General features: G+C 40.7%; 1 protein-coding gene across 1 annotated transcript in view; it reads left to right on the top strand.

The window, feature by feature from the left end:
- The window catches only part of LOC311120442 (delta-sarcoglycan-like), a 114,423-nt gene extending 102,100 nt beyond the window's left edge, over positions 1–12,323 (top strand). The window contains exons 7-8 of the mRNA XM_084195034.1: positions 7,505–7,628; positions 9,199–12,323. Coding sequence (XP_084051160.1) covers positions 7,505–7,628; positions 9,199–9,378 — 304 coding nt within the window. The 3' untranslated portion in view covers positions 9,379–12,323. The remainder of the gene's footprint in view (positions 1–7,504; positions 7,629–9,198) is intronic.
- Positions 12,324–15,505: the final 3,182 nt, after the last annotated feature.

The raw sequence follows: 15,505 nt of genomic DNA, 5'->3' as shown, positions 1-15,505 counted from the left end.
CTGTGAGCTTAGGGTCGTTGTCCTGTTGGAAGGTGAACCTTCACCCCAGTCTGAGATCCTGAGCGCCCTGGAGCAGGTTTTCATCAAGCATCTCTCTGTGCTTTGCACCGTTCATCTTTCCCTCAATCCTGACTAGTCTCCCAGTCCCTGCCGCTGAAAAACATCCCCACAGCATGATGCTGCCAACACCATGCTTCACCGTCGGGATGGTGCAAGGTTTCCTCCAGACATGACGCTTGGTATTCAGGCCAAAGAGTTCAATCTTGGTTTCATCAGACCAGAGAATCTTGTTTCTCATGGTCTGAGTCCTTTAGGTGCCTTTTGGCAAACTCCAAGCGGGCTGTCATGTGCCTTTTACTGAGGAGTGGCTTCCGTCTTGCCACTGTACCATAAAAGCCTGATTGGTGGAGTGCTGCAGAGATGGTTGTCCTTCTGGAAGGTTATCCCATCTCCACAGAGGAACTCTGGAGCTCTGTCAGAGTGACCATCGGGTTCTTGGTCACCTCCCTGACCAAGGCCCTTCTCCCCCGATTGCTCAGTTTGGTCGGGCGGCCAGCTCTAGGAAGAGTCTTGGTGGTTCCAAACTTCTTCCATTTAAGAATTATGGAGGCCAATGTGTTCTTGGGGACCTTCAATGCTGCAGACATTTTTTGGTGCCCTTCCCCAGATCTGTGCCTCGACACAATCCTGTCTCGGAGCTCTACGGACAATTCCTTCGACCTCATGGCTTGGTTTATGCTCTGACATGCACTGTCAACTGTGGGACCTTATATAGACAGGTGTGTACCTTTCCAAATCATGTCCAATCAATTGAATTTACCACAGGTGATCTCCAATCAAGTTGGGGAAACATCTCAAGGATGATCAATGGAAACAGGATGCACTTGAGCTCAATTTCGAGTCTCATAGCAAAGGGTCTGAATATTTATGTAAATAAGGTATTTCTGTTTTTTATTTTTTATACATTTGCATAAATGTCTAAAAACCTGTTTTCGCTTTGACATTATAGGGTATTGTGTGTAGATTGATGAGGATTTTTATTTATTTAATCCATTTTAGAATAAGGCTGTAATGTAACAAAATATGGAAAAGGTAAAGGGGTCTGAATACTTTCCGACTGCACTGTGTACATTTACATACTTGACCCATGTGGGAATTGAACCCACAACCCTGGCATTGTAAGCACCATGCTCTACCAACTGAGCCACATGGGATTACCATCCATTTTCCTTTCTTTCTGTGCCATAAAATGTTTGGATATACTGGTAATGAAGTAACATGACTGAACAAAGTGGAAATAAATTATTAACGGCTCGCTAGTAGTTTTAGCACGTCCCACGACGTGGTTTATGAATGTAAAATGCGGTCCCGGCGAGCCACTATAGGAAGATACAAATGTTGAGCAGGTAATATGGGTCAGATCTTTTGACCTGGTTTGACTTCAAGCAAGCCATTTTTGCTATGGTAATGGTGCAACCATGACGCTATTGAATCTGCACTTGCTTTTTTGTCTAGGGCACTCGGAAACAACAGTAGAGTGTAGCCTTATCATTTAAACAATTAATATAGTTTTTTTTTTCCCTAGTCGCACAGTGCTCCCAAAATAAAACTCTTGGTCACACAGCAAAATATTTTGTCACACTTTAGAGTCCTAGGTACAGTGTAACATTAAACTGCTGAAGCCTTTGAAATGGTTCAGAGGTTTGGACTCTTTCTTCCAATGAACTGTAGCTTGGAGAAACTCTGTAAAGCAATGCACACTCCTCGAGTAATTAGTGTTATTTCCTGTCCAGTAGAATGTTGATGGAGAACCATTCGGCTGCGTTGTTGTGTGGTCTCCGACATGTAGAGATCAATGGCCGTATCTTTGGCAGCACCGCTGCTTGGATCGGCCCTATCTCCGCCCAGATCAATGCCCGGATGATCATTAAAATCTAATTGAAGGAGCTTCTCATTAACTAAAACAAACACGTGAAGTACAATGCCAATATCAAAGGCAAAATACTGAGAGAAGGGAGAGAGACTCGGAGAGAGGGAAAGATTAATGAGTTTAGGTGCTGGCTGGCAAGTGGTTGAGTAGACATGGCAGGGGAGACACATTGGTAGAGAGAGAGATAATGAGCATTTAGTGCCACATTACACCCTTGTGACTATACTACCACCTACCACATTACCACCCAAAACATGTAGGTACACACACACACATACACATTAATTGAACTGTTGGGGAGGAAACAATAAGTGTCCGTTGAGAGACTGGAGCTGGTTGTTTTTAAATGACAGAGTTGGTGAGAGTTGGTGAGGTCACTAGTAATCTCAGTTTTGTGTCTTAAAAGAACAGAATAGACAGAAGAAGCTGTACATGCACACCCACAGACCCACACACACATATACACACAACATACACACACATATACACACACGCAGACACACACACACTCCCATCACCTTCCACCTTACCCCCTGAAAGGACTTAGTAAAGCCATAGACACAGCAGTTCTCTCCCTCCCCCTGGCCCTGTCAGAGTGAGAGGAGAGAAGGCAACGGTGGACTTACCCTCGCTGACAGGTGACACTGGTTATCAGCCCTGCCTCCATATACAGCGAACATTCTGACACCCATCAATCAAAATGAACACAGTATAAACACGCAGTTCTCTCCCACTCCGTGACATCACCGCACATATTTATTTATATACTGGATTCTTGACATAGCTCACTCTAATATATCTACTGCTGTACATATGATTCCTACTATATCTTGTGTAAATTCATTTGGTGTAGATACATACAGATTGCATTTGGATTACTGTTACAGTGCTTTGGGTTGTTAATGAGAGAGAGAGAGAGAGAGAGAGAGAGAGAGAGAGAGAGAGAGAGAGAGAGAGAGAGAGAGAGAGAGAGAGAGAGAGAGAGAGAGAGAGAGAGAGAGAGAGAGAGAGGAGAGAGAGAGAGAGAGAGAGAGAGAGAGAGAGAGAGAGAGAGAGAGAGAGAGAGAGAGAGAGAGAGAGAGAGAGAGAGAGAGAGAGAGAGAATTCCATGACAAACGTATAATAATGCTTCCAGAGGATATTACTTTGTGTGATGACTCATCCATCATTTATGGTGCTTTTGAAATGATCATTTAAAAACGTTCCATCAGAAAAGGACAGATCACTTTGAATGATGCTCTGAAGCTCCTGCATACTATTCCCAGTGTAATTGTTGGTTGTAGGCTAGGGCTTTTTCTTCTATTTACGCATTATTTTATGACAAGTGGCCAATTGAAAATGAGATATGGCCGAAACTATCCAATTACATTAGAAAGAGGGGTGAGCGCAGTGGAGCATGAGTAAAAATTGAATATTTGCGTAATGTGTTGGAATCCTTGGCAGGTAAGAATTCAGGATCCCACCATGTTCTATTTTGAGTGTCATATTCTCCCACTCCCTGCAAATGTTATAGAATTAGACCAATAACCATCATCATATCTCTATGGTTGATGTTCATGTGTCATCCATAGGACATGTCCTTCTATTGAATACATTTCTCACTTATGGCGGCAGAAAGGAGGACAGGACTATTTGACAGATGTCCTGACCCATTCTCTACACAGATACAAACAAAACAAAATGAAGCCTAGCATGAGAACAAAAAAGCATCACAATAACTCCTTGAACATGGAATGTGTTCTCAAGAACTAATGTGACATTAACCTATAAATGGCTTTCTTTGAAAACGGAGCCGCCATTTTATCCAGATTTATTGTTCGACCGCTATAACTGTTTTACCTTTGAGCAGAGTTTTGGAGGATTGATTTGTAATCATTAAAATAAATGCTGTGTCTGTAGTTGGGCTGAGGAAACAGGCCCTGGTGGCACCCCGATGGGGTCAGCACTCCCATCCAAACTGCAATAAGCCCCAGACCTGTCAGACAAACCACCTTTTTAAAGTGTATATTTATCAGAGTAATTGAACCTTCGCTAAGACCTCCCAAGAATTTTGGGGAACCAACCACAGCGCGCCAATGGATAGCAACTGTCGCCGAGTCCGACACCTCAGACAAGCTCACGTTTAAATCGCATGAAAGCCAGTGAGGGCAATGGCAAAAACAGAGTAAAAAAAATATATAATAATTTAACAGTGCACCAGGAGATGCAGATTGCGTCTTCCTCAGCCCCTTCTATTATTCCCAACACAACCTTACGGGATCAATTTCATTTCTTGGTCAAGCGTCTGATTAGTCGACTCTCTGTGATCCTGAGACAACGCCAAGGATGCTGTTGCTGTAACGTTGTGTTTTATAATCTGATTATTTTCCCTTCAGTAGTATTTGAGACACACAACACACCCCAATCCTGAATACAGATAGATAGCCAGGCTGAGGCTCACAATCACAGGCTTTTCAAAGAGGAAGAGCACTTTGGGCTAAGATTAATGCATGGGAGTGATTGCTTTATTTTCATAACAATAAATGCTTTTTGACATTCCTTTATTGTGAATCTAACCAATAATGGTATAGTTATTTTTGTTTTGACTCTTTTCTGATCACAACATGGCAACTAAATCCAACATGATGCCAATGTTTTCTCCTTTAGTAGAGATAGTCTGAAGCTGTTTCTCATCATCCTAAACTGATGTCGAACTCCAAATAAAGTATTGTCCTATTGTGTTGATCCTCATTGAAAGGACATGGTGTACCATCACAGTGTTATTCGGTTCATCTATGTTTTAGCAGACATACTTAGAGCTATGTTTTCTCTCAAAGAGTGGACATTATGTCCAAAGCATTATGTCCACATGCAAGCTCCCTGGTTGGTACTATTTAATTGCACTTACAGTGCATTCGGAAAGTATTCTGACCCCTTGAATTTTTCCACATTTAGTTACGTTACAACCTTTTTCTAAAATGGATTAAATCGTTTTTTCCCTCATCAATCTACACACAATACGCCATAATGACAAAGCAAAAACACGTTTTTAGAAATGTTTACAAATGTACACTACCGGTCAAAAGTTTTAGAACACCAACTCATTCAAGGGTTTTTCTTTATTTTTCACTGTTTTCAACATTTTAGAATAATAGTGAAGACATCAAAACTATGAAATTACACATATGGAATCATGTAGTAACCAAAAAAGTGTTAAATAATTCTAAATATGTTTTATATTTGAGATTCTTCAAATAACAACCCTTTGCCTTGATGACAGCTTTGCACACTCTTGGCATTCTCTCAACCAGCATCACCTGGAATGCTTTTCCAACAGTCTTGAAGGACTTTCCACATATGGTGAGCACTTGTTGGCTGCTTTTCCTTCACTCTGCGGTCCGACTCATCCCAAACCATCTCAATTTGGTTGAGGTCGGGGGATTGTGGAAGCCAGGTCATCTGATGCAGCACTCCATAATTCTCCTTCTTGGTAAAATAGCCCTTACACAGCTTGAAGGTGTGTTGGGTCATTGTCCTGTTGAAAAACAAATGATATTCCCACTAAGCCCAAACCATATGGGATGGCATATCGCTGCAGAATGCTGAGGTAGCCATGCTGGTTAAGTGTGCCTTGAATTATAAATAAATCACAGACAGTGTCACCAGCAAAGCACCCCCACACCATAACACCTCCTCCTCCATGCTTTACGGTAGGAACTACACATGCGGAGATCATCCGTTCACCCACACCGCGTCTCACAAAGACACGCCAGTTGGAACCAAAAATCTCCAATTTGGAATCCAGACCAAAGGACAAATTTCCACCGGTCTAATGTCCATTGCTCGTGTTTCTTGGCCCAAGCAAGTCTCTTCTTCTTATTGGTGTCCTTTAGTAGTGGTTTCTTTGCAGCAATTCGACCATGAAGGCCTGATTCGCACAGTCTCCTCTGAACAGTTGATGTTGAGATATGTCTGTTACTTGAACTCTGTGAAGCATTTATTTGGGCTGCAATTTCTGTGGCGGTCCTCATGAGAGCCAGTTTCATCATTGCGCTTGATGGTTTTTGCGACTGCACCTGAAGAAACTTTCAAAGTTCTTGAAATTTTCCGGATGGACTGATCTTCCTGTCTTAAAGTAATGATGGACTGTCGTTTCTCTTTGCTTATTTGAGCTGTTCTTGACATAATATGGACATAATATGGACTAATATATGGCTATCTTATGTATACCACCCCTTCCTTGTCACAACACAACTGATTGGCTCAAGCGCATTAAGAAGGAAAGAAATTCCACAAATTAACTTTCAACAAGTCACACCTGTTAATTGAAATGCATTCCAGGCAAAGGGTGGCTACTTTGAATAATCTCAAATTTAAAATATATTTTGATTTGTTTACCACTTTTTTGGTTACTACATGATTCCATATGTGTTATTTCATAGTTTACAATGTCTTCACCAGATTTCCTGGTCCCTCCCTGTATGCAAATTATTTTATAGTTTTTTTTTTTTTAAGACACATATTGTCACCATAAGTTAATGGTCAAAAGAAGCATATTAGCACTAGGTATAAACAGGGCATTTGTTTCTCTCAAGTGCTGAAGATGAGATGGAGAGATTGAGGTGTGATAACAGTTTCATGGCCTCTCATTTAACACTTCAGGTGTAATTTAGGGTTGTGTCTCAGTCGCTGGATATGTAGCCTATTTTGAAATTCTGCCTCCATTATTCTGACTGCCTGAATCTTATAAGCATTTGATGATTTCCCAGTGTCACTGCACAGCAGTCGGTGGCCATTATGTTCTTATAATAATAACCAAGGCCCCTTTGTTGTCTTTTCTGTCCTTGTTTTTCCAATGTTAACAAGTCAAATGGCAGTAATATCCTAGAATATTCTAATATGATATATAATATAATACAATATATAATATAATAATACAGTACTAGAATATAGTCAAGTAATATCACAGCAATATGTAATGGAAATCTGATATGATTCAAGATCCTTCATCTAGCATCCATCTTCCTCCCCTTCATTATTTAAACGTGTAAGTAAGGCAAACCAAACCTGTTTGATATGAATAAAGATGACAGCTACTTATTTGAATATAAATGCTGCTAGTTGTTTGTTGGCCATATGATCGATACTTCATTTCCTTGTTGGGCAGCGGCTGAGGCTGGCAGGGGCCAGAGAAGAACTGCACCTGCAGCCACAGCCTCTTATCCTAGATTACTGTCTACTGTCGCCATGTCTTCGTTCCAGGCTCTGGTTCATATCTCCTTTCACTGACAGAGGGATAACAACACTCCCCAACAGTTAGACTCTGATATGAGATCCTGACACAATGGAAGCCTGTTATACTATGAACAACAGACAAATTTGATTGCAGGAAGAAAAACAAATAGCAAAAGTCATGATGTAGTGAATATACCTGCCACTTTCAGTGCTGTGATGGTGATTGTGTATCATGTGTTTCAGTAACAGCAGTCATAGCTTCCAAGGGGCTTTGATTATTCTGTTTTCTCCCAGGCTCTACCTTGGATATTCTTTACTATATATTGTCATTGGTGGAATTGTCTCTTCTCTCTCTTCCAGACTGGAGTCTCCCACGCGGTCTCTGTACATGGAGGCCCCTAAAGGAATCCAGATCCTAGCAGAGGCAGGGGACATCCAGGCCACATGTAGAAGTGACCTACGCCTAGAGTCCAAAGACGGAGAGGTAGGGGACCCATACTCCCAACTTTTATCTTTCATCTTTCCGTCCTCCTCCCTTAAAGTAGTCACTGATCTAAAGGATTTCACTCGATAGCTTTCATTTTCAAGTAATGTCAGATCAGTTCATCACTGATGTCATGAAGGAAGGAGGTCAGGAAGAAGTAAAGCTAAATTAAGAGTTCTCACACTGGGTATACTCTACATCTGTATATCTGTCTGTCAATGTTATGATGTGAGGAAAATGTGGATGAGGGTAAAACTGAATTTGTCCTATTGTTGCCCTTGGGTTATTCTTCCAAAGTTCATGAATCATGGGACTAGATGATATAACACATAAACAGAGGTCCCTCTCCATTTTATGGACTTGATGTGACTTATACCAGATATTTTAGTGCTTTGCTATCTCTTCATATAATTGAACCTCTGCCCTTCCAACTGTCCATTTGTCACCTGCCTGATGCGCGGACAGACACCTCACAGACAGCTCTCGCTCTCTAGGAGCCCCTTGGCACTTCCAACCGCAATTAGTGGTAAGGTTTGCCTATTAGAGACCTGCCCATCCCCGGCCCCCAGCCTCTCTCTCACTGCAGAGATTTGCTTAATAGCAGATGTGTGTAGAAGTCAGCTGAGACTCCCTGCTTAAGTGTTCCAGGTCATTTGATGGGAATGCTTCCCCCAGGCGCCTGATAATGACTCCTTTTACCTTTTTATATCTGGAGCAGTTCCACTCCCGGTCGGGCAAATACAAGCCCATTCCCGGGAGGGCGAGGGGGGTTAGAGAGATGGGATTTAGACTGGGTGGATGGAATGGTAAAGTTGGGTGAAAGAGAAGAAATACCAATTCAAATGGTAATGTCGGGGTAAAGTTAGAAGTTATTGCTGGAATTGATAGGTACGCTCTTTAAAAAAATTGTTCCAAAAGGGTTCTTCGGCTGTCCCAATACGATAACCTTTTTGGTTCCAGCAAGAACCCTTTTTGGTTCCATGTAGAACCCTCTGTGGAAAGGGTTCTACATGGAACCCATAAGGGTTCTACCTTTAACCAAAAGGGTTCTACCTGGAACCAAAAAGGGTTCTTCAAAGGGTTCCTTTTAGGTTCTAGATAGCACCTTTGTTTCTAAGTGTGTAGCTTAAACGCCTAGGTATAGATTTGTTCATCTTAAATCATGACGGAGCACTCAGAGATGAGTTAGGTGTGTGACCGTTAAGAGGTTATTGCCAGTAATGGCTTTGTCCGTCGATAGCCACTTTTCTTCAGCCCAGAAGCATGGCAGAGATGCCTTTGTTTTCTACAATGAACAGATCATGCAAACAGATCTACAGTATATTGTCCACAGTGCTTTGAGTGATCTATCATCTCAAGCACATTATGATTGTCTTGTTGTTAGGTAGAGGAGGCTATACTTTGTGATTTTTTAACTAATACATGGGTAGAGTCACACACAGTTCTCTCTCTCACGCTCTCTCTCTCTACTCTCTCTCTCTCTCACTCACTCAGCAACCTACCCACCTACACATACTGTATGTAAATAAAATGCCTCTGTCTTTATCTACCTTTGTCTCCTCTTGGTCAGATCACTCTGGATGCACAGAGGATCAGGCTGCTGCGTCTGCCGGAGGGCAAGGCCTCTCCCTCGGGGAGCACTTCCAGACAGACTGTCTATGAGGTGTGCGTCTGCCCCAACGGGAAACTCTTCCTCTCACAGGCCGGGACAGGCTCCACCTGCCAAATCAGCAACAATGTCTGCCTCTAGAACACATACACACACACAAACATGCACACACACATACACACACACACACATATAAATATTTGCACATACACACACAAGCACTGATACATACACACACATACATGTATACTGATACACACACACATTGAAACACACATACACACACTGAAACACATACACAGAAACATACACACATAGATCATATCGACACACGATGCACATTGTTATCAAACACACACACACAGAGAGAGAGAGAGACACACACAGAGACACACACACGTGTTCTGTCCCTCCTAACAGCCCTCTGGCAGAAACTGAGAGGCAACCTCCTGAGATTTACGAAGAGACACTCAGAGTGACAATGTTCTGTTCGCTGTCCTGAAGACAATTTCAGTACCAGAATCACTAGGGTGATCACCCACATTTAGAAACCCTGCAATATCCTGCCATTTTCCACTCTCTGCTTCAAGTCACCTACCACACGTTGTGATAGAAGGCTCATTGCTATTTTGTTCTATGATTGAAAAAATCTAGTTTGTTAGCAGTTCTAACAATATTGTAACTTGTTTTGAATCGGGAAGTGTGTGCCAATAGTTGTTTATTTTGTGAATGATTTTGATTGTCAATGTGTCAAGCTTGGTTTCACTTGCATATCATGTCAATTCACGTCAATGTCGACTTTATAGAATCATGAAGAGAACAGCAGCAGCACAGATTTTGAACCCACACAGCTAAGAGAACATTATGGTAAACATTGAGTATATCTCAATATTTACCATAGAGTATACAGTTGAAGTTGGATGTTTACATACACCTTAGCCAAATACATTTAAACTCAGTTTTTCACAATTCCTGACATTTAATCCAAGTAAAACTTCACTGTCTTAGGTCAGTTAGGATCGCCACTTTATTTTAAGAATGTGAAATGTCAGAATAATAGTAATAATAATAATTTATTTCAGCTTTTATTTCTTTCATCACATTCCCAGTGGGTCAGAAGTTTACATACACTCAATTAGTATTCGGTAGCATTGCCTTTTAATTGTTTAACTTGGTTCAAACGTTTCGGGTAGTCTTCCACAAGCTTCCCACAATAAGTTGGGTGAATTTTGGCCCATTCCTCTTGACAGAGCTGGTGTAACTGAGTCAGGTTTGTAGGCCTCCTTGCTCGCACACGCTTTTTCAGTTCTGCCCACAAATGTTCTATAGGATTGAGGTCAGGGCTTTGTGATGGCTACTCCAATACCTTGACTTTGTTGTCCTTAAGCCATTTTGCCACAACTTTGGTATTGTCCATTTGGAAGACCCATTTGCGACCAACCTTTAATTTCCTGACTGATGTCTTGAAATGTTGCTTCAATATATCCACATAATTTTCCTTCCTCATGATGCCATCTATTTTGTGAAGTGCACCAGTCCCTCCTGCAGCAAAGCACCCCCACAGCATGATGCTGCCTACCCCGTGCTTCACGGTTGGGATGGTGTTCTTCGGCTTGCAAGCTTCCCCCTTTTTCCTCCAAACATAACGATGGTCATTATGGCCAAACAGTTATATTTTTGTTTCATCAGACCAGAGGACATTTCTCCAAAAAGTACGATCTTTGTCCCCATGTGCAGTTGCAAACCGTAGTCTGGCTTTTTTATGGTGGTTTTGGAGCAGTGGCTTCTTGCTTGTTGAGTGGCCTTTCAGGTTATGTTGATGTAGGACTTGTATTACTGTGGATATAGATACTTTTGTACCTGTTTCCACCAGCATCTTCACAAGGTCCTTTGCTGTTGTTCTGGGATTGATTTGCACTTTTCGCACCAAAGTATGTTCATGGTCCCATGGTGTTTATACTTGCGTACTATTGTTTGTACAGATGAACGTGGTACCTTCAGGCGTTTGGAAATTGCTCCCAAGGATGAACCATACTTTTGGAGGTCTACCATTTTTTTCTGAGGTCTTGGCTGATTTCTTTTGATTTTCCCATGATGTCAAGCAAAGAGTCACTGAGTTTGAAGGTAGGCCCTGAAATACATCCACAGGTACACCTCCAATTGACTCAAATGATGTCAATTAGCCTATCAGAAGCTTCTAAAGCCATGACATCATTTTCTGGAATTTTTCAAGCTGTTTAAAGGCACAGTCAAATTAGTGTATGTAAACTTCTGACCCACTGGAATTGTGATACAGTGAATTATAAGTGATATAATCTGTCTGTAAACAATTGTTGGAAAAATTACTTGTCCTGACCGACTTGCCAAAACTATAGTTTGTTAACAAGACATTTTGTGGACTGGTTGAAAAATGAGTTTTAATGACCTAAGTGTATGTAAACTTCCGACTTCAACTGTATACCATATATACCATAGAGAGTATATCTGCAAATCTGTGTACGTGACCAATAAACTTTGATTTGATTTGATTGCATGAAGATGTGATGGTCTTCATAGGTGATCACCCTACCAATTCCTTGTACTGGGACTGAACCATTGTGACCCACTCTGTTCAAAGAGGAGAAATTGTGCCTGTGCCTTATATCAATGCACTTGTGGCAAGGAGAAGCACATCACACCGACTTTCTTTTGTCAATGAGTACATTTGATTTTTCCTTTCAGTTAAATCCGTTTTGTGTGTAGAGGATGGGAATGCAAAGATCTCTCAGACTCACACAACTGCATGCACCCACACCCTCTTTCTCCCTCTTCTTCTCTCGTATTTTTTCTGTGGTTTAATCCCTTTGCCAATAATATTTGGGCCGACATATTGGTAAACACATGGTTTTTGTTTTTGAGATATAAGCGAGAGAGGCATCTTTTATATAGTTTATCTGTAAATACACAATCACATCAGTCTGTGTCAAGGGCACAGTCTCAATAAATGGAGAATCTACTCTTGCAAATTAAAGCTTTTATAATATCATGTGTTTTTGTAAAAAAAAAAAAAAAAAAAGATTGAATAGTAAACATCTTGATATTCTACAGGTAAGCATGTATAGTGTAAAATGTTTCCCTTTTGGGAAGTTATATTGCTTTTTCGTTATTTTCTTTGTGTGAACTTCTCACATAATGAGCTCAACATTACACATGAATGCTAGCCTATTTTGTTTGGCAGTTGGGGGTGAGGTCTTTGCATTCCTCGCGTGTTGTGTGGAATTTGTTCTACTAAGAGCCTTTTTATTGTCTTTTATTGACTGTGTATTTAGCCCTACTTGTTGAATGATGCTCAGAGTAACTGACACAAACACCAAAAAGCGGAGGGGCCCCTACTATGACTAAACACGTAGTCATATTGTACAGTACTCATTGAGTACTTGTCTTGTCCTTAGCTCCCATACACTGCAATCCTCTTGAAGCGATCTGAAGAGAACAGTGTCTGTGTTCAACTTCCTCTTCATTTACTCCATTTGAATGGGGCTGTTTGTCTCAGCTTAGACCACTCGTTATTAGCGCAGCATCCCTGCTGAGGAAAGCAATACTGACTTCAGGAGGGTTTTTACCGCTTGGTTTTTACAGCTCTGTCAATGTTGTGCTACTGTATATTCAAGAGATGTTACGTTTTGTAATGGCTGTGTAAAATGGTTTCACTCTTTTTTTCTCCACATAAAGCATTTTATTTATTTAGATTTCCGACGGACACACTGTAAAATGCCACTGAGTATTGCTGATAGTATATAATAAACTAAATGTCAATTTGACTGAAGCATTTCCCCAGGCATATTGAATTTGGTCCGTTTTATACAGTTATTGTCTGAAAAGCAGATCAGTTGTCCCAAACTACAGCATTCTTATATTTCAGTGTTCTGCAACATGGAAAAGTTATGACACACATACACACAAAGTGTACAAACCTGAGTCTGTGTCCAGTGCTAATTGACTAGATCAGAGGACTGTATCAACACCACTCAAATTAAGTTGCAACTCCCCTTTTCTTCCTCTTTATAGTGAGACAAACTGTCCAGAGTGTTCGATGTGTGTTTTGATTGGTTAGGAACTGGGTAAATGGCTGCCTTGAGCCTCATTATTGAATATTTGCTAAGTGCCCGGTCACTGGTTGCCTCTGCCACAGCCCCAAGAACAGACTAAGGATTGCAAATCATTAAAAGTGGCCCCAGTCCTCTATTACTCTCCTGTCCACTGCACATACATGCCATTCTGACTCCAGTTATTAGATAATCTCTGTATGGGTGTCTTTGTTACTCTAAAACAGCGTTTCCAAACCCCAGTCCCCGAGTACCGCCAACAGCACACATTTTTTTTTTGTAGCCCAGGACAAACTCACCTGATTCAACTCATTGAGGGCTTGATGATTACTTGACAAGTGGAATCAGGTGTGCTTGTCCGGGGTTACAACAAAAATGTGTGCTGTTGGGGGTACTTGAGGACGGGAGTTGGGAAACTCTGCTCTAAAATATATGCCCATCATTGACTCAACAATGAACCCTTGACCAGGTATGCCAGATAATCCTTCTGAAGCTAAGTGTGAAGTGTGTTTGATCAAGGACTTTCCAATGTCAAGATGGTCTTTTATGAAGAGGGGAGTCCAATTTCAGATAGTTCCATGTAGGTTGATTGGACATGCACTCTCATGACTGTGCTTCTGGGTACACAAACGAACAACCATTATTATGGAGGACTTCCTCTGGAATTATTCTAATAAGAGACACTGTTAATCATTGCTTTCGTTCAAGTCTGTCTTCTCACTCTGAAACAAGTATTGTTAGCATACTGAAAGAAGATATAGGAGCTTATATAGGATGGGGGACTTTAGAATCAGATTTTCCAAAAGTCCTTGATCAAACACACTTCACACTTAGCTTCAGAAGGATTATCTGGCATACCTGACTTTATAAGAATTATTTAAGACCCTTTACATGTTTTGTGAGATAATTTCCCTGTAAGAATGGCAGAAAAGCAAACGCAAAAGCCTCATAAGGGCCCATCATTTGATACTAGCTACAGTATATTTCCTTTAACTTGTCCAGTGATTTTTGGTCAACATTTAGAAAGTCAGAAAATCGATGCGACAGTTGCCTGCTAGAGTGCGTTTCTATTTAAAAATCCCCAAAAACCTACAGTTTAAAAAAATTTTTGAAGTGTTTCCATTACCCATTTAGGCAAATTGTGCATTAATAAATTGGCGACAGCCTGTATGCCCTCCCGCCTATTTGTTTTATATCTCAGGTAGCCCGCGAAAGCCAGCATGGATAGAATGCAATAATTGACTAATATTTGCCATATTCTAATGAATAATTCTCATGTGCCAACGTATCTCCACAGTCCGTGCCATGGTGAAACTTGCACTCCTGTAGATCTGAAATAATTGGATGGTGATACTTGCAAGCCAACCAGAAAAGCAAAGCGAAGTAATTCAGGCATTCTTGAAAGTCAGGACAATCCTTGTCCTGTAAAGAAACGGATTTTGCAAGCTGTAGTAATTTAGAATCAAATGATGTCACATGTGATGATGTCACATGCCCCGTGTACCTTCAAAACTATTTGGGAATCATAATTTATTCAAAAACACAGTTTCCATCATAATCTTCCAAAAAAGACAAAAAAGTTAGACAAAATAAATGTACACCCCTGTCGAACGGATAAAAATGTTGTCGATCTTTAGAAAGTTTCTCCTATATCTGCCGTTTCCATCATCACATTTTTTTTTTTTGGGGGACATTGTTGAATATACCTGGAAATGGAAACCTGACTAGTGTCTGTCTGGCAGTGGTACTCTTATAGACTGAGAGTAGCAGACGTCTTCAAACATACATAGTTTCTCTGTTATGATGGGGATATAATTATATTTGTTCATTAGGCTAAACACCAGTGGCTCAAGACACAGAATTATATATATCAGAGCTATCATTTTACATTTTTTTGGGGTGTTCTAAACGTTACTGTGCTAGCTATGTGTTGTCTCTCACACCTCTCCAGTTGAACGAGATCTAACGAGCTAAAAGTAGGACTTTGAGTGCCATGTTTATTATATTCTAATTTGCTTGATTTTTTAAAATCTTTAATTCATTAAAATGGGTGTAAACACTAATTGATTGAATGACATATATTTAGTGTGTTTTTGAGATATTGTGTTGAACAATTTTTCTGAGCTGAGTGTGAGTGCATTCTTGTGTAATTTAATTTGTTTTTAGCTTCACAAAAATGTGTT

This window comes from Coregonus lavaretus (genome assembly GCF_964263955.1).
Source record: "Coregonus lavaretus genome assembly, contig: HAP1_SCAFFOLD_836, whole genome shotgun sequence".
NCBI lineage: Eukaryota > Metazoa > Chordata > Actinopteri > Salmoniformes > Salmonidae > Coregonus > Coregonus lavaretus.
This window is presented reverse-complemented; position numbering and strand designations above follow the sequence as displayed.